This window comes from Balaenoptera borealis (genome assembly GCF_965194805.1).
Source record: "Balaenoptera borealis genome assembly, chromosome: 5".
Lineage (NCBI taxonomy): Eukaryota > Metazoa > Chordata > Mammalia > Artiodactyla > Balaenopteridae > Balaenoptera > Balaenoptera borealis.
In genome coordinates this window covers 15412175-15437942 of record NC_138862.1, presented here as the reverse complement: position 1 = coordinate 15437942, position 25768 = coordinate 15412175, and the positions used below count along the sequence as shown (strand labels likewise).

At 37.8% G+C, this 25768-nt stretch overlaps 1 protein-coding gene across 9 annotated transcripts in view; it reads right to left on the bottom strand.

Moving 5' to 3' along the window:
- Positions 1–21853, bottom strand: part of GRIK1 (glutamate ionotropic receptor kainate type subunit 1) — a 425622-nt gene extending 403769 nt beyond the window's left edge. For all 9 annotated transcript variants that reach the window (XM_082391894.1, XM_082391896.1, XM_082391895.1 and 6 more), the window contains exon 1: positions 21661–21853. In XM_082391894.1, the coding sequence (XP_082248020.1) occupies positions 21661–21778 (118 nt within the window). In that variant the 5' untranslated portion in view covers positions 21779–21853. The remainder of the gene's footprint in view (positions 1–21660) is intronic.
- Between the last annotated feature and the right edge of the window lie 3915 nt (positions 21854–25768).

The window sequence follows — 25768 nt, the reverse complement described above, 5'->3', positions numbered from 1 at the left end:
TTCTGATTTTTTTAATGGAAAATCTAAATATAATTAATAAGCTTAATCAATGAGATATGTATACACAACAAATAATGTTTTGAATACAATGTTTCTGAATACAAATGGAACATTTACCCACCAAAAATATATTAGATGATTAAGGATCAATATCAAAAGACTGTGTTCCTTTCACCATAATGCAACAATAACAAAAGAATAATGATTACAAATGGATAACTTTAAAAATCACATATGTTTGGAAACTAAATACATAATATTGAATAATGCTTTGGTCGAAATAAAATCTGTTTCTTCAAAAATTTTCTATGTCTTACAAAGAAACTTTATTGTGTAGTTTTCTTCATATAAGCCTAGTGTTTATTAGGTTTATCCTTATACATTTTATGACTTCTGCTGCTATATGTATAGATCACTTTTTCCAGTACATATTCTGGTTAGGTATTACTGGTGTATAGGAACCTCCTAATTTTTGTATGTTGATCTTGAATCTTATATTTTACTGAGCATTCTCCTAATTAAAAAAATGGTTTAATAAATATTAAAATAAACCTTCTGATATTTATGATTTGCTTTTCACCAGAAATACATACTTCATCACAATCTCTTACCCATTTAACTTTCTGTTGCTCACCTTCCAATAAACCTCAGATTCAAGGATCAATAATGATGAATAATTGTGAAGTGATACACTGTCCATCCATTCCCCTAGATATTATAAATTTTAGTCTTCGATCAAACCAAACTACTTGACATTTCCATTCCAAGATGTTTTGCGGAATTGTTTTTATTATTATTTGGTTTCTGGTCATAGAGTTATACTGAGCACTTTATAAGAAACAAAGGAATGGAACACAGTATTTCATCATAAGAACGGTATCTACAACATCACATCATTTCCCCTTATTGAGATCATAGGATACATTTCTTTCATGTTTTTTAATGTAAAACCCTATAATTTGTCTAAGCTACTACACTCTCTGAACTTTGTGATTTGTCCTGTTTCCTTTCTTACTTCTGCTGCAAGAAAGCTCAGATAAAATGTTCCGGTCCACTTTTGGCAGCTTCTCAAGGACATTGCCCCTGCTTTATCTTATTTCACCTTTATCTCTATCATTTTTGTATTTGTATCAGATTATAATATATGTATTTGTGTAAGCCTTTGAAATAATTTTATAAGACAAGCTATAAATATAAGAATGAATAAATGAATAAGCAAACAATGGAGAGTGTGGAAAAACGTAAATTAAAACTTCATCCTCTGAAGGGAAAAGAAAAGGTCAAATGTTACTCTTGGAAGCCAGAAGTCAATTTGAAAGATTACTTCATATGAAACAAAAGGCAGTCTAGACTTCAGGAATAGTAGGACAAATTTATTTTAGTATTCTCTTCAGGAATTGTTTACTGATTTTGTTTTTTATAAGCATCACATTAATTACTCATTCCACTTCACTTCCCTATATCTGATATAGAGGTGGGAAGATGAATCTCAAAGTTCCACACTATGGCCTGCCTCTCTGATTTTTGATGACATCCTCAAAAAGTGAGCAATAGATATTACCTTTAACAGTCTTCCCTTGTGTGCCCGCGCATTTAACCTAACTGGAGGCTAACACTCACTTGAATTAAACTAAGGTAATAAAAAATGTTAGTACATGCTAATTATTCTAAATTTTTATGCTAGAGCCCACTCATTTGTAATTGTTCTTTTCAGTTTTTTTGTAAGAGTCTTAGCAAATATGAAGACAGTTCTGTAACTCAAGTAATTGTAAGACAAGGTGACCAGAAATGCCCAGGTCACACAAAGTTGAAAAATAAAAACTGTATGTACAGTTTAACACCTTCTTGTTCAGATTTCTCTATTGATATTTTCCCTACATGTCAGAATTTCTCTGGATTTTAATCTTTCAGCAGTTATCACCACCTGGACTGTACTTCACCTCCATTTCCTATGTCAACCCTCTCCTTTGAGACACACCTTAAAACATAACTTCTTTACAGAGCATCCGGATTTAAAGAAACCACACTGATAGTTCTGTGATCTCTCTATTTTGGAACTTCTATGCATTTTACTGGTTAATTACCATACCTTATTCATTCAAATATAGATTTTTAATAAATGTCAAATGAGTTGTGGGAGAAAACAAAGTTGCAAGAAAATAACATTGAGATGCAGTTTAAGAATTGTGGCTCAGCTACCTAGTATCTACATTAGTTTCATTTGGGGTCTCAGTGTTCTCATCTATTAAGTTGGAAGTTAAGATCTTTGAAGTCTCTGCCTGGTCTTAAGTACTATTATTTTAAATTTATTTATACATATATATTTATATGATATTTTTATTTTTATGTATGTCACATGAAAAATATTTTTATATTTATATGCTTTCTATAGCTTGTTCAAATGAACTTCTGGGTCTGACTTCTCTCTTTACCTTTTGGCTATATAGAAGTCCTGGAAGAGTATGCTGCATGTATTAAACTAGTTATAAACAATTATTTATAAAATTTTGGGGTATTTTTCTAGTTGACCACTATTGTTCCTTAAGATATTTATTTTGTAGCTTAATACTATTTTCTGACAAATGATCCACAGATCTAGCAAAAATATTATCAACCCTGTCATGTTACTTGGGCCCTAGGTGATGTCATGTGAACATTGCTGCTCAATCTGACCAACAGGGATATTCTCATAGGTCACTGAACAGATGTTTTAAAAGACCTTGTAGCCTGAGAACATTTGTCATCGTCTATGTGATTCCTATGACCTCCTCTCTACCTTTCTGTCTGCCTCCTACCATCACCAGTCACAGACGGGGTGTTTATCCCCATTATCCTTTCCTCGTTATTGTGAAATACAATAATAGTTTGATATGTGATTTTTCTCCAGGTACAATAAATAAAGCACAGAGAGAAACATAAATTGGAATTTTAATATATATATATATGTAGGCATTTATCTATGAATATATGTATCTTATATAAGTAATATTACATATAGTAACGTGTATAATAATATATATAATAATATGTGTATGTATGTATGTAATACATATGGTATATATGAATTATATAATTATGATATAATGTGTACCATCCAATAATTAGAGAGAGAGAGATCTTAAAAACCTAGACTTTCTGTTGCGAAATCCAGAAAATGGAATGAAGAAGTTTGTTTTTATTGTTGCTTCTGTTGTTGTTGTCTTAATTTTAAAAACTTTGCTTTAAATACCACCATAGTGCTTAAAGTCTGAACCTCAGAGTTCAGATAAATGTGTGACACTGTAAGAATCCAGCTCTGTTTCCCCTCCTTGCAGTTTGGAAACCTGGAGGTGAGATAGAAGGTCAGTAGACCCCCTAGGATTTGGGGATGGCCTGTACCCATGTACAGTTGTGTACTCTGGGAGTGCAATATGCACACTGCTGCTCAAGGCGCATGAGGGAGAATGGAGATGGAGGCATCGTGTGCTTGAACAGAAAGGGCCTGAGATAATAATTGGGGTTTGAAGGTAACTTGATGCTGATTGCTGCTGTGTGAATCATGGATTCCTCCTTGATGAAGTGCTGGATAAACAGCCCACTTGAGAAACCAGACAGAGAATGTGCTGGGTTTCAAAGGGTGAGAGTGAACCAAGGTGGGCCCTCCCGTCAGGGTCGTGGGCAGCAGATGTCATAGAGTCAATACCCAGGGTCAGACAGGGCAGCTGCACCACAGTGGATGTCTTGGAGGAATGACAGCAAATGTCTCTCCCTGAAAGACAGGGGTCTTTGATCTCTGTAGCAAGAAGGAAGAAATGAAATTTCTAAACGTTTACGTTTTAAATCAAAAGCGAGGACCTTGATATGGTCCTGGTGGAAATAGGGGAATATGTGCCTAGTCAAGTTTAATTTCAGGGAAACGAACAAAGTTCCATTTCCACACACGTGATGCTGTGGCTATAAATACTAAGTATAATGGTGTTGCACATCTTCATGTAGTTTCTCAGTTCAAACCAATGACAATAAAGCAGAACCAACACTGCAGAGGGAATTGAGGAACAGGAAGGGGTTAGCTGTTGCACCCATGTATCTGTTCCCCACCAGCTGCCTCAGACAAACAAGGAAATGGATTTACTAAAAGGTTATGTGACATGGCCAAGCTAAGAATCACCAGAGCTGGAAGTATTCTCATTTCAGTGCACTTCTCACTCTGCCAAACTGCATGCAAATGACGGCTAGAATAATCTAGAAAGTACAGAATGGCGACTTTAACCAATCATTTTTAAATTGGGCAAAGAAGAGTAATAGGAATCTAAATGAAAGAAAAATTCACCTGTAATTCCACCATATTAACAAAACAAATGGGCTTCCTCTTTCCACATTAATTCTTTTAGTTCTTATCTACAAGCAAGGATGAATCGTATACATTCCCAATTCAAGGTATGTAAAACCATATATTACTTTCTAAACATTTTTCATTTTAATACGTACATTTCATCATAAGGTTTATATTTAATAGATCTTTCTTGAGTTTAAACTATTATTTTCTTAACCATTCCCTCCTGTCGATCATTTAGATGATTCACAATCATTTATAAAGGCTTTTGTCAATTCAGTGGACACGTACAGAAACAGCCTTAGAGTTCAAATATATCCTGAAAAAAAAGAAACATACTGCCCAGAATTCAAAAGGCAAATAAATATTGCCTTTAGACTGGAAAGATAGCTCTATCTGACAATCCATTTTTAGGAGATGAAGTACGATAACAACTTATACAATATAAACATAGTCAGGTCATCAGAATGCAACTTCTGTTTATGGTTTGCCAAAGTATGCAATCCAACACTTTAGAAGTTTAAATTTTTTTAAAAAAAAGAAAACCCTTAAAAGTTGTAATTGAGTCTTCACAATGAAAAGAGTAAAGCACTTGATTATTACCATCCTTTCCCCAATTTGAATTATAAAGTACTCTATTGGCTTTGGGAATTAAGTATTGGTTTTTTAAAGACATATTTAGACAATTTTGCTAAGAAAAGGAATCGTGCAAATAGTTTACTATGAGTATTCGTTCAAGGACATCAGCACTTACTGCCTCTAGCAGAGTATATTACAACGCTTGAATCAATATTCAAAGTTAAATTATGTTTAAGTAAGTACAAAAAGCATATAATAGTTGAAAACCTAGATACTAATGGATAGAAACAGTTAATGTCTGATTTTCTACAGACTCATTGCAGAATTCTAAAGCAGACATACAACCATTGCATTTTATCAATAGCAATTTTTATATAAAGTTTATTTCTTTAATGATTTTTTCTGACATTATATGCTGTTGTCTTTATTTTAATGATGCTCTAGAAAACTATTTATGTAGCATATTTTATGGAATAGTTTTTTCTATTTTCCTTGATGCAATTAGTTATAGACTTTTATGTAACACAGAGTAGGTAGGAACTGTAACAGCAGAAGAGATCTTGATATGGGTTGAGGGTTGTTTTTTTTGTAAATAGACTTTATGTATTTATTTTTTAGAACAGTTTTATTACATTCAAGTTGAGAAGGTAGTGTAGGGAGTTCTCATATACTCCACATCCAGTTTCTCCTGTTATTCACACCTTTATATGAGTTTGGTGCATTTAACATTAATGAGACAGTGTTGATACACTATTATTAGGTAGTATCCATCTTTATTCAAATGTCCCTAGTTTTTACCTAATGTTCTTTTTCTCTTCCAGGATCCCATTCAGAACATCACATTACATTTAGTTATCATGTCTGCTTAGACCCTTCTTGGTGGTGACAGTTTCTCAGACTTTGTTTTTTATGACCTTGAAAATGTTAGCAAGGATTGGCCACGTATTTTGTAGAATGCCTTTCTATTGCTATTGATCTGATGTTTTTCTCATGATTAGAGTAAGGATCTGGATTTGCGAGATGAAAACCAGATAAGAAAAGTGCCATTTGCATCCCATCACATCAAAGGTAAATACTATCAATATGATTTATCCGAGGTGATGCTGATCTTGATCACTTGGTTCCTCTGTTTGGGAGATATGTCTCTCCTCCCCCATTTATTTATTTAATCCTTTATTTATATCAGTATGAACTCATGAGTATTTATTTTATACTTTGGTTATAATCCAGTACAACTTTTAAACATTTTGTTGCTCAAATCATTTCAGCTTTGACCATTGGGAGCCCAGTACTTGGTGCCTGTGTGCCTTTAACATACTCCCATCAATGGGATTTTTTGGACCACTTAGTTTTCTGGCATTACAAGATGCTCTAGAATCATCTTGTATATTTTTTCTTTAGCCCCCTAATTGTCCATTTCTACAAGGATGCCTGGGTGCTAGTTGTGTTCACTGTTACTGGGGTGTCATTGTTTTTAGGACTTCTCAGCTGGCAGAGCTAGAAAATATAGTATGTGAATACCAACCCATTTACAGGTTGAGTTTTACTCAATCAAATACATGTTTTACCCTAATGTAGTCTATAATCTTGGACTTGCTCAGTGTAATAAATAATGCATTTTAATACATTCCTTTTTGCACGTTTTAAGAAAAACAGTAAGTGGTAGTGAAATTCCAGTCTCCAAATTGATAACTGATGATAATAGTAACAATCAATCATTGGATTTCTATTAAATAAAAACAAATTCTAGTATAAAATATGTGTTGGAGAGGCACTTTTGAAACATTATTCAGTTGAAATTTTAGTGTTGATAGACTTTTGTATTTTATTTTATTTTGTGTTTTGCTTCCCCCAGTCAGGATAGCAGTAAACTAGTAATTCATCAAAAGCTATAAGACAGGCTAGTCTTTCAAAAGTATTTAGTCAACTAATGCACCTAATAACACATCAAAAGAATTTAAAGAGTTAAAAGAAAGTGTTTTTACTGTTGTATGGTATTTCTGTGAGATTGATTTTTGGTTACTAGGAGTTTACTCTTAATTTAGTCAATGTCATTGTTTCTTAAATCCACTTTGTAACTAATCTTACCTTATATTTAATAAATGTGTTAACATAACATTATACAAAATTACATGTTTTAAAAACCCCTAAATTTTGAATAAGAACAAAAAGAGAGTAAAATATTGCCCAAGTCATATAGGAAAGGTTTTTATTTTTTAGTAGTTTACAAGTAGCATAAATAACAAAATAGGATATTTTTACCTCTTTATTTTTTATTTTTTCTGCTCTACGATAAATGATTTTTTCCAATTGACTTACAAGTACTAATATTGGAGTGCTGATGTAATAAGAGTTTAGGTGTTTCCAATTTGATATCACAACTTGATCTCAGTAGAAAATCAAGATGAGAAATTTATTTAGTTCATGTAGCTGGTATACATTCCTTTTAATTTAAATGTTTCCATTTCTCTTTGGAAATCTATAATTGAAAAAATCAGATACACATTTCAAAGATAAGTAGTTTGAACTTTAAATATAAATAGAACTTTAACTTACTACAAATTATATTCTTGGAAAATATATTATCAATCTAATATAATATTTTTCCATTTAAAACAATGTTAAAGTCTAGTAAAAACAAAAACAAGAAAACAGGCCCATATATCATTTTTATTAGCTTAAAACGGGCCCATTTTAAGCTAATAAAAATGATATACCTTCAGAATAGGTAATGTGGTTTTAAGAATGTTTTCTTTATAATAGAGAACAATAGGTATCTAAACATTTTAAATCTACTCTTAAAGTTTTGTGGAAAAGTTCTGAAATAAGGAGTGGGCAGAATTTGGGTGAGACTGAAGAAGCAGTAGGATGTGTGGTCATGTAAGTTTTGGTGTATATATTGACATTTCAACGGTTTGATTGTCCAGTGTTTCCATAAATATGTTCTGAGCAGCATGAGTTCAGTGGGACCTTAATAGCTGTGATTTAAGTAAGGGTCCTCTGATAATTAAAATGTAGGAGATACCAGATTAAACAACAACAACAAAACAGATTTCTTTGTGCAGAATTACAAAGAGCTTTTAATATACAAACCTGCCTCATGAGTCTCTAAGGGAGAGCATTTTCCCACACTTACTTGACCAGACAAATAAATTATTTTTCAGCACAAAACTCCTACCCTGTTCATTAACCAAAAAAAGATTGGGAGGTAACTTCATTAACCCTAACACAGACCATGCATTTTACATATGATATCACATTTCTTCTTTGCAGTAAACCCATGAGTTTGTTATTATTATTTCTCCTTCTATACCTAACAACAACAACAACACACAAACACGTAGTAATTTTCTCGAGGTCAGTCAGTTAGAAAAAGGAAATTAAAGATTTGAATCTGGACTTCCCTGGTGGCACAGTGGTTAAGAATCTGCCTGCCAGTGCAGGGCACAAGGGTTCCAGCCCTGGTCCCGGAAGATCCCACATGCCGTGGAGCAACTAAGCACATACACCACAACTACTGAGCCTGCGTTCCACAACTACTGAAGCCCGTGCGCCTAGACCCCGTGCCCCGCAACAAGAGAAGCCACTGCAATGAGAAGCCTGCACACTGCAAGGAAGAGTAGCCCCCACTCGCCGCAACTAGAGAAAGCCCTCGCCCAGCAATGAAGACCCAATCCAGCCAAAATAAACTAAAAAAAAAAAAAAAACTTCTTAAAAAAAAAAAGATGTGAATCCCCTTCTACCTGGAGTTCTCCATTATTCTTTCTCTGAACTGAAATGACTTCTGGAAAATTTTAGGACATAGATAATATTTTATATATTAGATGGATAATTATCTGTTAACAAAAGAGGATTAAGAGGCTATAGAAACTCACCACCACTACTATCTCTATCAATCTTCTTTCAAAACCATTCTAATTAAGTGTACAATCTAATTACAAACAGTGTGTTGGTTAGGTATTAGGTAACAAGGTTTCCCCTCCAACTAGATTAGATTAGATCTTCCTTAACCCCTTCTTAAAGAGAAATTCTGGAGAGTCCAATGATAATACCAACTTTCCTCTTTGCTAATTGTCTAAAATATACTCAAATATAAATCACATTAACTTTGCTTTATGTAGTTACCTCTGAATAACTAAGAGCAATAGTTCATTTCTCTGATATTTGACTTCAGCTTCGTTTAAACAGTTACATAACTACATACACAAGTCCATACACAATTCAGCATAATTTAATGCAAGGAGCTTGAAACTTGAGATCAGAATGTCTAGCTGCAAGTCCCAGCATTTCTACTAACTAGCACTTGAACTCAGGCAAAGCCACCAAGTCATGGTCTTCTCAATGAAAACTGTAGATTAGAAACCATATAAGAAAAGCGCTACAGGTCAGGTCTACACAATATAAATATTAGACCTGTAAAATCAATACTAAAGAAAAAGGTGAATTATGCAGATAAAATAATAAGGCAAAAGATCTGCTCATTGCAGAAATATGTTCACATTAGCCAGAGACTCTCTTTTCATCATCTATCAGATAGCTTCTCTCCCAGATTTTTCTCCCAGGGTCAGTGGAGTTTTCAAGTTAATGTTGAGACCAACATACTGTCTCAGGGTGAAATCTACCTCACGCCAAACAGATCTTCCTAAACAGAGGCAAACCTGCTCTAGGTTCGGCAGCATGAACCCACTCTGTCTGTCCTCTGTACATTTGAAGGCTTGAACTTATTCCATGTTGGCATGCCATTGATAGAGTCAATGAGGGCAGAAGATGAATGGAAAACGCTCCATGATGAACAGAAAACTCTCTTCAAATAATATTTGAAATTAAAATATGAAAAGTATCTGCACTGAAGGCCTAGTGAAAAATTTCAGTGGTAACATAGATTGTAAACCACTAGAATACAAGCGTCAAGGGGGCAGATGTGTCTGCCCATTTTGTTCACTGTGCCATGTCCTGCATGTGTCTGGTTCATGGTAGGGGAGTAAGCACGTAATAAATATTTGTCTGTTGAATGAAGAATTAATATTAAAATGACAAAAGAATTCAGTGATTAAAGGATAAAGCTGTGAGCTTTTGTCCACTTAAGCAAAAATATGAACAAATATGTAGTAAACATTACTTGGAACTTTGGAGGTAATTAGGATTAAATATTTAAAAAATGATGAAAAAAATAAAATAAAATAAATTAAAAAAATTAAAAAATGATGCTACAGCCAACTTGATGATTGAAATAATATACACCCGGATCTCTCTTAAGGAGATAAAAACATTTGAACAATTATATTGCCATTTAAACTTCCATGCTATTCATATAAATTTCCACAGTATTTCTCTTTGCACACTATATTTACTTACATAATAGTAATACATTGTATTTATTTAGTGGTTTGTTTGCAAATAACAAAAATTAGTTTATTTGATCCTCCCCTGTGAAATAGGGAAGGCAGATATCATTACTGCTAATTCACAGATGAAGAGATCTGGGCTCAGAAATATTAAAGGTCTTAAAATATACCATATTAACTATTAAGTCCCTGTTGAGGAAGAAAATTTCAATGATAATAATTTTAAAAAGTAAAAACAAAACAACAAAACAATTATAATGCAACTCATGAATCCATAGACTGCTTAAATCCCTTTCATAGTCTATTTTCTGTACTCTTACCAATGACATTGTGAGGTTGCAATTGCTTTAATTTGATTTTTCAGATGCAAAACAAAAGCCTGGTGAGATTGAATGTCTCCCTGAGACACATTTCTAGTAAGTCTTGGAGGTGGGACCCAAGCCTGTGCTTTCTGACAACAAATCATGTGTCAGAAAACCTGGCTACCCACCACTTAACTCTTAAATCCTATGCTTTAACCACTACCTCTGTGATTGTGTATGTTGAGATGATGCATAAAAATATACTATATAAATGTATCTTTCTGTTACTATTATTATTAGAAATATGATACATCTGTCCCAGAAATTGCATATGCATATGGAATTGTTTTTCTTTTTTTTTTGTCCACTAATGGTGGTACAATGCCATCTACTCAGGTCACCTAGACCCAGCTAGGTGGGTCTAGCCATGTGAGAGAGAGGTCTGTGACTGAAGAGTGTCTCTGTGTGTGTGTGTGTGTGATTAATTTGTTGTTGACAAACATTAGGCTATGAGACAGAAAGACAGGAATAACCCCATCATCTTCTAGATATTTTCCAGAAGCCAGCCATATTTCTCTTCCATGCTGGCTGCTGGGAAACCTTTGAAGTGTAGTTAGTAATAATGCTTAGGGCCCCTCCATCCTATAGAACTCCCTTCATGACTATAAGCTGTGGTGTAAGATTGTAAACTTTTCAACAGACATCCACAATATGTGCAAGAACCATACATATGTTCAAATACCTCTCTAATGCTTAGGATGCATTAATTTTACCTTAAATTTTATACCTTTCATTCACTTTTTTCTCAATGGCTGAAGTTTAAGCAGACACTTTTGCAAGAGGAGTAGACCTGTAATCAATTCATTCAAGATTCAAGTGCCTTCTCTATGTAAGCACTGTGCAAAGTGCCAGAGATTTATGTTGTACTTCACCTTGGGTTATTTTAAGTTACTGGAACACTTGTAATATTAATGCATGTTAATAATCAAGAGCCCATTTTTGTTGGTTGGTTGGTTAATGGTTTGTTAGAAAGAGAAAGAGATGAAAAATAAAGGATTTCAATTCTTCTCTTTCCTTCCCTCAACACACACACACACACAAACACACACACACACTTGCTCAGTCCCCAACTCCTTTGATATTTTGTATTCAATGTTAGACTTGACTGACATAAGAAACTCACTGTAGAGAGGCACGTTTCCTCTGAGCTAAAGCTGGTTTCCATGGTGCTGAAAGAGAACGGACATGAGGACATGGGGAGGGGGAAGGGTAAGCTGAGACAAAGTGAGAGAGTGGCACGGACATATATACACTACCAAATGTAAAATAGGTAGCTAGTGGGAAGCAGCCGCATAGCACAGGGAGATCAGCTCAGTGCATTGTGTCCACCTAGAGGGGTGGGATAGGGAGGGTGGGAGGGAGATGCAAGAGAAAAGAGATATGGGGATATATGTAAATGTATAGCTGATTCACTTTGTTATACAGCAGAAACTAACACACCACTGTAAAGCAATTATACTCCAATAAATATGTTTAAAAAATAAAATAAAATAAAATAAAATAAAAGTAAGCATATTCCTTAGGTATATACAGGGTGGTCATGCCAAGCACAGGTCACTCAGAGCCAGAAGGAGTAAGATGTTTGTACTGCACATAAACGGCACCAGGTCTTGCAATTTTACTTTATGCAGTTTGGCTCACATTTAGAAAAAGGAAATCTCATTATAGTGTAGCATATATTTTAAGGTCAGTGAATCATGCTGGGTTGTTTCCACTTTGAAAACTACTTTTAAATGGATGAGTGTGATTGCATGGAGCTTAGATATATACTCAGATCTGAGAGTAGATATGTCTTCAAACATCCTTTCTCACCCTCTCCCGGAACTCCTTTAGATTTGGGTAATGTAGGGGAGGAAAATGCTATCTAAAGTTTATCGTACAAAAAGGAGGGCTGTTGGCTGGCATACCTTGTTCGAGTATGTATAGATTTGTCTTTTTTTAAATATATAAAATATATAGAGACCTTCAAGATGGTGGAGGAGTAAGACGTGGAGATCACCTTCCTCCCCACAAATACATCAGAAATACATCTACTTGTGGAACAACTCCTACAGAACACCTACTGAATGCTGGCAGAAGACCTCAGACTTCCCAAAAGGCAAGAAACTCCCCACGTGCCTGTGTAGGGCAAAAGAAAAAAGAAAAAACAGAGACAAAAGAATAGGGATGGGACCTGCACCAGTGGGAGGGAGCTGTGAAGGAGGAAAGGTTTCCACACACTAGGAAGCCCCTTTGCGGGCGGAGACTGCAGGGGGTGGAGGGGGAAACTTCGGAGCCACAGAGGAGAGCACAGCAGCAGGGGTGCAGAGGGCAAAGCGGAGAGATTCTTGCACAGAGGATCAGTGCCGACCAGCACTCACCAGCCCGAGAGGCTTGTCTGCTCACCCGCCGGGACAGGTGGGGGCAGGGAGCTGAGGCTCGGGTTTCGGAGGTCGGATCCTAGGGAGAGAACTGGGGTTGGCTGTGTGACCACAGCCTGAAGGGGGCTAGTGCACCACAGCTAGCCAGGAGGGAGTCCAGGAAAATATCTGCAACTGCCTAAGAGGCAAGAGACCATTGTTTCAGGGTATGCGAGGAGAGGGGATTCAGAGCACTGCTTAAACGAGCTCCAGAGATGGGCGTGAGCCACGACTATCAGCGAGGACCCCAGAGACGGGCATGAGATGCTAAGGCTGCTGATGCAGCCACCAAGAAGCCTGTGTGTGAGCACAGGTCACTCTCCACATCACCCCTCCTGGGAACCTGTGCAACCCACCATTGCCAGGGTCCCTTGATCCAGGAACAACTTCCCCAGGAGAATGCATGGTGCACCTCAGGCTGGTGCAACGTCATTCTGGCCTCTGCCACTGCAGGCTTGCCCCGCATTCCGTACCCCTCCCTCCCCCCCGGCCTGAGTGAGCCAGAGCCCCTAATCAGCTGCTACTTTAACCCCGTCCTGTCTGAGCAAAGATCAGATGCCCTCAGGCGACCTACACGCAGAGGCAGGGCCATATCCAAAGCTGAACCCCAGGAGCTGTGTGAACAAAGAAGAGAAAGGGAAATTTCTCCCAGCAGCCTCAGGAGCAGCGGATTAAATCTCCACAATCAATTTGATGTACTATGCATCTGAGGAATACCTGAATAGACAACGAATCACCCTAAAATGGAGGCGGTGGACTTTGGGAGCAACTGTAGACTTGGGGTTTGCTTCCTGCATCTAATTTGTTTCTGGTTTTATGTTTATCTTAGTTTAGTTTTTAGAGTTTATTATCATTGGTAGATTTGTTTACTGATTTGGTTGTTCTCTTCCTTTTTTTATATATAGATATATACATATATTTTTTTTCCTTTTTCTCTTTTTGTGAGTGTGTATGTGTATGCTTCTTTGGGTGTTTTTGTCTGTATAGCTTTGCTTTTACCATTTGTCTTAGGGTTCTGTCCGTCTGGGTTTTTTTTTTTTTTTTTTTTTTTTTAGTATAGTTTTTAGCACTTATTATCATTGGTGGATTTGTTTTTTGGTTTGTTTGCTCTCTTCTTTCTTTCTTTTCCTAAGAACTTTTTAATTTTTAATATTTTTTTTATTTTAATAACTTCATTTTATTTTATTATTTTTGTCTTTCTTTCTTTTTTTTCCCTCCCTTTTCTTCTGAGCCGTGTGGCTGACAGGTCTTGGTGCCCCGGCCGGTGTCAGGCCTGTGCCTCTGAGGTGGGAGAGCCGAGTTCAGGACATTGGTTCACCAGAGACCTCCCAACTCCATGTAACATCAAACAGCAAAAGCTCTCCCGGAGATCTCCATCTCACTGCTAAGACCCAGCTACACTCAATGACCAGCAATCTACAGTGCTGGACACTCTATGCCAAAGAACTAGCAAGACAGGAACACAACCCCACCCATCAGCAGGGAGGCTGCCTAAAATCATAATAAGGTCACAGACACCCCAAAACACACCACCGAATGCAGTCCTGCCCACCAGAAAGACAAGATCCAGCCTCATCCACCAGAACACAGGTACTAGTCCCCTCCACCAGGAAGCCTACACAACCCACTGAACCAACCTTACCCACTAGGAGCAGACACCAAAAATAATGGGAACTATGAACCTGCAGCTTGTGAAGGGGAGACACCAAAAAAATTAAGTTAAGCAAAATGAGAAGACAGAGAAACACACAGCAGATGAAGGAGCAAGGTAAAAACACACCAGACCTAACAAATGAGGAGGAAATAGACAGTCTACCTGAAAAAGAATTCAGAGTAATGATAGTAAAGATGATCCAAAATCTTGGAAATAGAAGGGAGAAAATACAAGAAACGTTTAACAAGGACCTAGAAGAACTAAAGAGCAAATAAACAATGATGAACAACACAATAAATGAAATTTAAAATTCTCTAGAAGGAATCAAAAGCAGAATAACTGAGGGAGATGAACGGATAAGTAACGTTAAAAGATAAAAAAAAAGATAAAATAGTGGAAATAATGACCACAGAGCAGAATAAAGAAAAAAGAATGAAAAGAATGGAGGACGGTCTCAGAGACATCTGGCACAACATTAAACACACAAACATTCGAATTATAGGGGTCCCAGAAGAGGAAGAGAAAAAGAAAGGGACTGAGAAAATATTTGAAGAGATTATAGGTGAAAACTTCCCTAACATGGGAAAGGAAACAGTCAATCAAGTGCAGGAAGCACAGAGAGTCCTATACAGGATAAATCCAAGGAGAAACATGCCAAGACACATATTAATCAAACTATCAGAAATTAAATACAAAGAAAAAATATTAAAAGCAGCAAGGGAAAAACAACAAATAACATACAAGTGAATATCCATGAGGTTAGCAGCTGATCATTCAGAAGAAACTCTACAAGCCAGACTGGAGTGGCAGGACATATTTACAGCGATGAAAGGGAAAAACCTACAGTCAAGATTACTCTCTCCATCAAGGATCTCATTCAGATTCAACAAAGAAATGAAAACCTTTACAGACAAGCAAAAGTTAAAAGAATTCAGCACCATCAAACCAGCTTTACAACAAATGCTAAAGGAACTTCTCTAGGCAGGAAACACAAGAGAAGGAAAAGACTTACAATAACAAACCCAAATCATGAAGAAAACGGTAATAGGAACCTACATATCAATAACTACCTTAAATATAAATGTATTAAATTCTCTAACCAAAAGACATAGATTGGCTAAAGGGATACAAAAACAAGACCCGTATATATGCTGTCTACAAGAGACCCACTTCCGACCTAGGGACACATACAGACTGAAAGTGAGGGAATGGAAAAAGATATTCATTACAAATAGAAATCAGAAGAAAGCTGGAGTAGCAATTCTCATATCAGACAAAATAGACTTTAAAATAAAGACTATTAAAAGACAAGAAGAAGGACACTACATAATGATCAAGGGATCAATCCAAGAAGAAAATATAACAACTGTAAATATTTATTTACCCAACTTAGGAGCACCTCAATACTTAAGGCAAATGCTAACAGCCATAAAAGGGCAAATCAACAGTAACATAATCATAGTAGGGGACTTTAACACCTCACTTTCACCAATGGACAGATCATCCAAAATGAAAATCAATAAGGAAACACAAGCTTTAAATGATACATTCAACAAGATGGATTTAATTGATATTTATAAGACATTCCATCCAAAAACAACAGAATACACATTCTTTTCAAGTGCTCATGGAACATTCTCCAGGATAGATCATACCTTGGGTCACAAATCAAGCCTTGGTACATGTAAGAAAATTGAAATCATATCAAGTATCTTCTCTGACCACATGCTATGAGACTAGATATCAATTACAGGAAAAAATCTGTAAAAAATAAAAACACATGGAGGCTAAACAATACATTACTTAATAATCAAGAGATCACTGAAGAAATCAAAGAGGAAATGAAAAAATACCTAGAAACAAATGACAATGAAAACACGATGACCCAAAACCTATGGGATGCAGCAAAAGCAGTTCCAAGAGGGAATTTTATAACAATACAATCCTACCTTAAAAAACAAGAAACATCTGATATAAATAACATAACCTTACACCTAAAGCAATTAGAGAAAGAAGAACAACAACAACAAAAAAAACCCACAGTTAGCAGAAGGAAAGTAATCATAAAGATCAGATCAGAAATAAATGAAAAAGAAATGAAGGAAATAAGAGCAAAGATCAATTAAACTAAAAGCTGGTTCTTTGAGAAGATAAACAAAATTGATAAACCACTAGCCAGACTCATCAAGAAAAAAAGGGAGAAGATTCAAATCAATAGAATTAGAAATGAAAAAGGGGAAGTAACAACTGACACTGCAGAAATACAAAGGATCATGAGCGATTACTACAGGCAACTCTATGCCAATATAATGGACAACCTGGAAGGAATGGACAAATTCTTAGAAAACACAAACTTCTGAGACTGAACCAGGAAGAAATAGAAAATATAAACAAACCAATCACAAGCACTGAAATTGAGACTGTGATTAAAAATCTTCCAACAAACAAAAGCCCCAGACCAGATGGCTTCACAGATGAATTCTATCAAAAATTTAGAGAAGACCTAACACCTATCCTTCTCAAACTCTTCCAAAATATAGCAGAAGGAGAAACACTCCCAAACTCATTCTATGAGGCCACCATCACTCTGATACCAAAACCAGACAAAGATGTCACAAAGAAAGAAAACTACAGGTTAATATCACTGATGAATATAGATGCAAAAATCCTCAACAAAATACTAGTAAACAGAATCCAACAGCACATTAAAAGGATCATACACCATGATCAAATATCATTTATCCCAGGAATGCAAGGAATCTTGAATATACCCAAATCAATCAATGTGATAAACCATATTAACAAACTGAAGGAGAAAAACCATATGATCATCTCAATAGATGCAGAAAAAGCTTTCAACAAAATTCAACACCCATTTAGGATAAAAGCCCTCCAGAAAGTAGGCATAGAGGGAACTTACCTCAACATGATAAAGGCCATATATGACAAACCCACAGCCAACATTCTCAATGGTGAAAAACTGAAACCATTTCTTCTAAGATCAGGAAGAAGACACGGTTGTCCACTCTCATCACTATTATTCACCCTAATTTTGGAAGTTTTAGCCACAGCAATCAGAGAAGAAAAAGAGGTAAAAGGAATCCAAATAGGAAAGGAAGAAGTAAAGCTGTCACTCTTTGCAGCTGACATGATACTATACTTACAGAATCCTAAAGATGCTACTAGAAAACTACTAGAGCTAATAAAGAAATTGGTAAAGTAGCAGGATACAAAATTAATGCAAAGAAATCTCTTGCATTCCTATACACTAATGATGAAAAATCTGAAAGAGAAATTAAGGAAAGACTCCCATTTACCATTGCAACAAAAATAATAAAATATCTAGGAATAAACCTACCTAAGGAGACAAAAGACCTGTATGCAGAAAACTATAAGACACTGATGAAAGAAATTAAAGATGATACAAACAGATGGAGAGATATACCATGTTCTTGGATTGGAAGAACCAACATTTTGAAAATGACTATACTACCCAAAGCAATCCACAGATTTATTGCAATCCATATCAAACTACCACTGGCATTTTTCACAGAACTAGAACCAAAAATTTCACAATTTGTATGGAAACAGAAAAGATCCCGAATAACCAAAGCAATCTTGAGAAAGAAATATGGAGCTGGAGGAATAAGGCTCCTGGACTTCAGACTATACTACAAAGCTACAGTAATCAAGACAGTATGGTACTGGGACAAAAACAGAAATACAGATCAATGGAACAGGATAGAAAGCCCAGAGATAAACCCACACACATATGGTCACCTTATCTTTGATAAAGGAGGCAAGCATATACAGTGGAGAAAAGACAGCCTCTTCAATAAGTGGTGTTGGGAAAACTGGACAGGTACATGTAAAAGTATGAAATTAGAACACTCTCTAACACCATATACAAAAATAAACTCAAAATGGATTAAAGACCTAAATGTAAGGCCAGACACTAGAAAACTCTTAGAGGAAAACATAGGCAGAATACTCTATGACTTGAATCACAGCAAGATCCTTTTTGACCCACCTTTTAGAGAAATGGAAATAAAAATAAAAATAAACAAATGGGACCTAATGAAACTTAAAAGCTTTTACACCACAAAGGAAATCATAAACAAGATGAAAAGGCATCCCTCAGAAAGGGAGAAAATATTTGCAAATGAAGCAACTGACAAAGGATTAATCTCCAAAATTTACAAGCAGCTCATGCAGCTCAATATCAAAAAAACCCAAACAACCCAAGCCAAAAATGGGCAGAAGACCTAAACAGACATTTCTCCAAAGAAGATATACAGATGGCCAAGAAGCACATGAAAGGATGCTCAACATCACTAATCCTTAGAGAAATGCAAATCAAAACTACAATGAGGTATCACTTCACACCAGTCAAAATGGCCATCATCAAAAAATCTACACACAATAAATGCTGGAGAGGGTGTGGAGAAAAGGGAACCCTCTTGCCCTGTTGGTGGGAATGTAAATTGATACAGTCACTATGGAGAATAGTATGGAGGTTCCTTAAAAATCTAAAAATAGAACTACCATATGAGTCAGCAATCCCACTACTGGGCATATACCCTGAGAAAACCATAATTCAAAAAAGTCACCACAATGTTCATTGCAGCTCTATTTATAATAACCAGGACATGGAAGCAACCTAAGTGTCCATCGACAGATGCATGGATAAAGAAGATGTGGCACATATATATAATGGAATATTACTCAGCCATAAAAAGGAACGAAACTGGGTCATTTGTAGTCAGTTGGATGGACCTAGAGTCTGTCATACAGAGTGAAGTAAGTCAGAAAGAGAAAAACAAATACCATAAGCTAACACATACATATGTTATCTTAAAAAAAAAAAAAATGGTTCTGAAAAACCTAGGAGCAGGATAGGAATAAAGACTCAGACCTAGAGAATGGACTTGAGGACACAGGGAGAGGGAAGGGTAAGCTGGGACGAAGTGAGAGAGTAAGATGGACATATATACACTACCAAATGTAAAATAGATACCTAGTGGGAAGCAGCCACATAGCACAGGGAGATTAGCTCAGTGCTTTGTGACCACCTAGAGGGGTGGGATAGGGAGGGTTGGAGGGAGACGTAAGAGGGAGGGGATATGGGGATAAATGTATACACATAGCGGATTCACTTTGTTACAAAGCAGAAACTAACACACCATTGTAAAGCAGTTATACTCCTATAAAGAAGTTAAAAAAATAAATAAAATAAAATATATGCAAAGCACCAATTAAGTTAATGAACATTGTAAACTGTAACACACTGATTGTTTACTTCATGCTGTCCACAGGAATTTTGTTACCAGAGTGTGTAGGGTTGATTGCATCAAAAAAAAAAAAAAAAAAAGAAAGAAAGAAAGAAAAAAAGGATTTTAAAGTTAGAACATATCTAAGGTGAAGGATATTTTAGTTATGAGTGGTATTTTTTTGTAAAAGGAATACTTTGGGACCTTTTAAATGAACAGTCTAAATTAACCACCAAAATGTGCATTATCACTATCCTTAGTCTAGAAAAAGATGCCTGCAGTAAAAGTTAGTATGTGAGAACCTTTCTTTCCTTGAAAATCAGATCCCACGTGCCTAGAGAAAATGCATTTCAGCGTAGTAAACTTCTATTTTTTTTTTTTTTTTAATTTTAAATTGGCATATTCAATGACAGGAACCACGTTCTGAATCTTTGGAAAGAGGTTCTTTAATTGCAGGTCGGAACTAATAAAGTTATTGAGAAATTTCAGCCACTTAGGGGCGTCATTAAGGAGTGCACTTTCTGTCCGTTCCTGGAAATGTTATGAGTTAGAAGCCCTCAGAGGTGAGGACTTCACTCTTGGTGCCTAATGTGTGAGAAACTGGCGAAGCTGGGAGCCCCGTGTGGTGTGGTGTCAAGACTTCACCTGTGGCTCTCCTCGCTCACTGGGTCTTTAAGAAGCACAGTGGGTTGGGGGAAAAGGACAAACTGAGACCAAAGGAATAGAAACTGGGTTTAGTTTGCAAGGGAGAACACTAAAGTAGTCAAAGAGCTTTTCAATCCAAAAAGCTGCTCAGAAATCGCTCGGTGCCTCCACAGACCAAACCCTGGTGGTGGGTGCGTTTAGGTACCTGAATCCACAGACTAGCAAAATTCCCACCCTCTCCCTGTTACTGGGCTTCCATTTCACCCGGTTTAGGCTGCCCCGGGATTCCTACGTTTAGTTTTCCAGTCTCTTTTTATCCCCACCACCGCCCCCCCTCGAGACGGAAGTCCAGAGTCTTCCAGGGAGTTACCTGGAAGGGTCTGGATCATGCTCAGTGGCAGGCTGGCGGGACAGATTGGGGAGCAAGTGGAAAACTTAGGTGCCGGCTTACGGCACTGACTTGACGGTCCTCCCTACTCCTGGAACCCTCAGAAGTAAGATCCCGACTCTGCCCAACTCTAGTGGAATCCTCCAGACTTTGGAGACTCCTTGTGGAAGAACCCAACTTGAGGATGCAAACTTGGAGGATCGGGGCTAGCAGGCTCAGGGAAGTCCTCGCGTCCCTAGTGGTCCCCAAATTCTACTTCCTGAGATCTGGGCATGCCCGCGAGTACCCAGAGCCCCGGTGGCCAGGGACCCGGGCGGCGGATCTGGACAGCGCGACGCCCACCGAGGTGAAGGGGAGAGCGCATCTCCGCTCCCACACCGAGCGCGACCCCACACCCAGAGTAGGGTACCTGTGCAGGAGAGCCTCCAACCCTTGTTCTCTTGCCCGCGTGTCTGGAGTCCAGATTAAAAAACCCGCCAACCGTACCTCCCGGGGAAGCCCGGCACTCGCCAGGAGAGAAGCTGTGACGAGGCTTCTCCTCTCCCGGAGCCTCCCGGGTGAGCTGACTTCCACTCCCCCCAGCTCCTGCCCCCGCGCCTACGCGCACTGCCTCGCCCGGGATCCGCTGAGCCCGCGCTGGCCGCGGGGAGAGAGCACAGCCCCCGAGCCGCTCGGCTGCCTGGAGCGTTCCCCGGGTTTCACTCACCGATCCTGAGTACTTGCGGAGCCGTCTGGGGGAGGACGTAGCAGAGGAAATACAGAAGTGCCCAGCTGGTGTCCCTGGTCCAGAGCCCGGGCTGCGCCAGGAGTGTGCGGCGCTCCATCTTCCCAGCTTCTTAATTCATGCCCAGACCCAGCCGCTGTCGCACGCCCTCGAGAGGCAGCCCGCTCAGGTCGGGTCCCCGCCTCATCCTCCCTGGGATGCTCCGCGTTTGCACCCTGCGCGCCTCACCCCACCCCACCCCCCCTCTGCCCGCGCCGGCCCCCCGGAAAGAGATTGAGGGAACCGGCGTGGGAACGCGGAGCTGGCTGGCGACGCTGGGCTCGCTCGGGGCTGGCTCCTCGTTTCCGCCGCTAGCCCATCACGGCTGCGGCTCCTCCTCCTCCTCCATGGGCCGCAGACCGCGGGGAAGCAGCGCGCAACTGCTCCCGGAGCCGGGAGACCAGCTGAGGAAAGTTGCTGCCCCAATTTGCTGGAACGTCTCACTCATCCGTCCTCTGGTCAGATGAGAAAGTGGGGGGGGGGGGTAGGTGGAGGGTGCAACGAAACAAGGAGGGGAAAGGGGGAGAGGAGGCGAAGGAGGAAGGAGAGGGGGTACTGGGTGAGTTGGTGCAGGGGCTCTGAGCAAGCCGGATGAGCTCCAGCAGGTTCACTAGGATCCGAGCCACGCTTTTGCTTCTCAATTCTTGCTTTCCTCTTCCCCACGCTGGCCCCAGCCTTTATTTACTGCCCGCTCCAATACACTGATCCAGACACTCACACACGCACACACGCACACACATTCTCCCTCTCCCTCAACTTTGCGCTGTGATGCTGGAAAGTCTATTGAGTATTGCATCCTGAAGACAGAAAATTTAACCTGCTGGTCAGAGCAAAGGCAGCCTCTGCTGTGGGCTGTGAGTGGCAGAGGAGCCTCCTTGGTAATGTCCCCGTGCGCCTGTTAGGGGGTTCGTAGAGATGGCCAACTACGACTCTTCCCATCACTTGATGGAAAATCGCCATCTCGGACGCCAGTATTCAGAGAATAGAAGAGCTCTTATTTTAACTCTGGCAAAGATGAAGAAAAGGAGGAGGAGGAGGAAGAGGAGAAAAATGAGATACTTTCAGTACTCTAAGATTAAAGTGCCTTCTTTCCTATTCAGACCCAAGATAATCTCTTGTAAATTGCTTCCATTTACACGTGCAGAACTGGGAAAGAGGCAGCTTCCAGCGCCGCTCCTTTTCTTGATTTCTTTTGACTGTCACGTTTGAACGCTGGAAGAGAGGCTATTTTAGAACTGTAGGTTTGGAGACTATTTCTCTGTAGAAGGACAAGGACACTTCCCTGGGGAAATCATCATCATTTGATCATTTTGGCTTAATTTCCTCTGAGCTTTGTGGAGGAATGTTCTTTATAAATATTTGCTAGGTCTGCATTAACATTCATAGAGTTTTTGTTTTTGTTTTGTTTTGTTTTTTTCCCTCTGAGTATGGATTTTGGACAACTGACCTAATCTGAGTTAATTCATCTGAAAAACATGTCCACAGGTATATAGACCTATAATAGGAAAGAATTACAAAAGAAATCTAGTATAACTTCAGATGCATTCATTCACCCTTATATGTGGTGCCAGACGCCATATATATATATATATATATATATATATATATATATATATATACACATATATATATATATACACATATATATATATATATATATATATATATATTTTTTTTTTTTTTACTGAAGACCCTATAGTGGGAAACATGCACCATCTATCCTCCAAGAGAGCTTATAACCTCACTGTTGGAAGCTAGTCAGTTCATACCTCAAATACTGTGCCTGGTTCTGGATACTTCTGTATGATAGTTGATAAAACAGAACAATCCACAGATAAGAAGAAGGGTTGATCTGGATTTAAGAATGCATCTCATGCATAGATTGATGAAACCAAGAAAAATTAGGAGCATATGCAGGTTATCTTCAGAAATTTGAAGAGCTCTGTGTTAAAAGAATGTAGTCATAGTATTAGGCAAGTGAGAAGAAATAAGAAAAATACGAATGCTGGCTGGAAATTGTAAACGAGTAAATTTCATTTATTTGGCCGAGGAACATTTCTAAGTCCGGAAAGTGTCAAACAATGATATGACTTGCTTCAGAAAAGAGACAAACTCTCCTGTCATTCATTCATTCATTCATTCATTGGCTCATTCAATGCATATTTGAGTGCTTCCTTTGTGGGAGGCATTGGGCCAAACCCTGGAGACACAGTGGGAATATGGTTGCTGCCATAAAGAAACTCAAAGGTAGTAAAGAAATGTGATGAGTTTTACAAAATGGTACTTAAGGCATGATGAAAAGGAGAAATTTAACCTCTTTAGGAATTTGGGAAGAACCTGATGAGGAAGTGATGCTTCAAAATTCAAATAATGGGTACTTTATAAATCCTTAGTAAGTATTATTTAAAGTGAGAATAAATCTAAAGCTTGTTAGAGGATTTTATTTTAAACCTAAAGATTTGTATAAAGCATAATCAGTGGCCTATTTTTCTTGGTACATACGGGGTTAATAGATAATAGATATTGCATGTCTAGATCTTGAGATCCCAAACTCTAGAATTAGGTCAGCTTTTGAACAAACTGTTTGAATCCTGGTTTTACCCAATTCTAGATTTGTAGCCTTAGTTAAATTACTTTTATCTCCCTATAGTAGAGATTGCTGATTCTTACCTATATCCATTTCTCTTCTTCCGGGGCATATTAAAACCTGTACCTTTTCAGTTAGGTGTGATAATACATATTTAACCAATGAAATGTGAGTAGAAGTAGTATGTGCCATTTCTGGGTGAGAAGGAAAACAGTGAAAGGATCTCCCATTTCCCTCCAGCACCATCTTCTCCTGCCAGAGTAATTCTGAAAGCCGCAAGCTCTAGTGGTCAAGATGGAAGCAGCCTGGAATCCCTGAGTCACCTTTTGGGAAGGAGTTGCTTCAATAGTTGTCAGATCAGCAGCAAACTGTTGACAAATCAATGAAAACAAATTTTGTGTTGTAATCCATTAAGATTTTGATATCTGTTTGTTATTACAGTGAAACCTACTCTATACTGACTGTCACACTCTCTCTAGGATTTGATATCTTCATCTGTAAAATGAGAATGATAATAACGCAGTAGCACCATTGGAGGATTATATGAGCTACGGCATACAAAGTATTTTCCAAGGCTTTCATTACTCAGTATATATTAGTTCATTTGTGGTAATTTACTCTTTTGGTTAAATTAATCTACACATACATTTCTAGTTTAAATATGCCCCAGATGGCAAAGCCTAAAATATTTTGTCTGTTAGGAAATGACTCAGTTAATAGTGTAGTAATAGTAATTTGGTCCAATACTATTGAAGGAAATTTTATTACTTTTACCTGCATTACCCTTGGTCTTAAGTTCCTTTTGGTTGGTAGAAATATGAGAAAGATTGCATTTCCTAAAGTAGGCTTCTTAAAGAATACATGCACACTTAAGTTACTTTTCTGTATCATCTGTAAAATCTGTAAAGTTTAAAACTGAAATTTATTTCCTTGTTAAAATGCTTTCCTCCGCTGCTCATGTACACAGGCTCATGGTGTAAGTTACTCATGAGTGATCAGCACCTGCTGTTAATTTGTTTTGTGCTTTTTAGAAACACTGTATCTTGTGTATATATGCATCTAGTTATCTTTTTGCCCCAAATGACTGTTAGTCACTCTTGATTCACATTTTCATAGTGCCCTCTTAAGAATAAAAATTTCCAATTGAATGCATTCGGTCTTTTCCCCATTTCCCAAATCTTAAGCTTAAATTAATACACCGTGGTTAATAATGAAGCAATACAGTAGCATGCAGCATTGTGCATCTTGTGAGAGCTGGTGACATTACTTAGATAGCAATCCATTTAAAATTACTTAATTTTAATAATATAACTAGACATAAAGAAAAATGGCTTAGAATAAACTAAGGAACCCAAATGTTATAAACGTGTTTTCCAAGTGGTGAGTATACTTGAGTTTACTTATAATGTTACCCAGGGTACTGAAAGCAAAAGATCAAGTGGCTTTTAGAGCTTCCTAAGAATG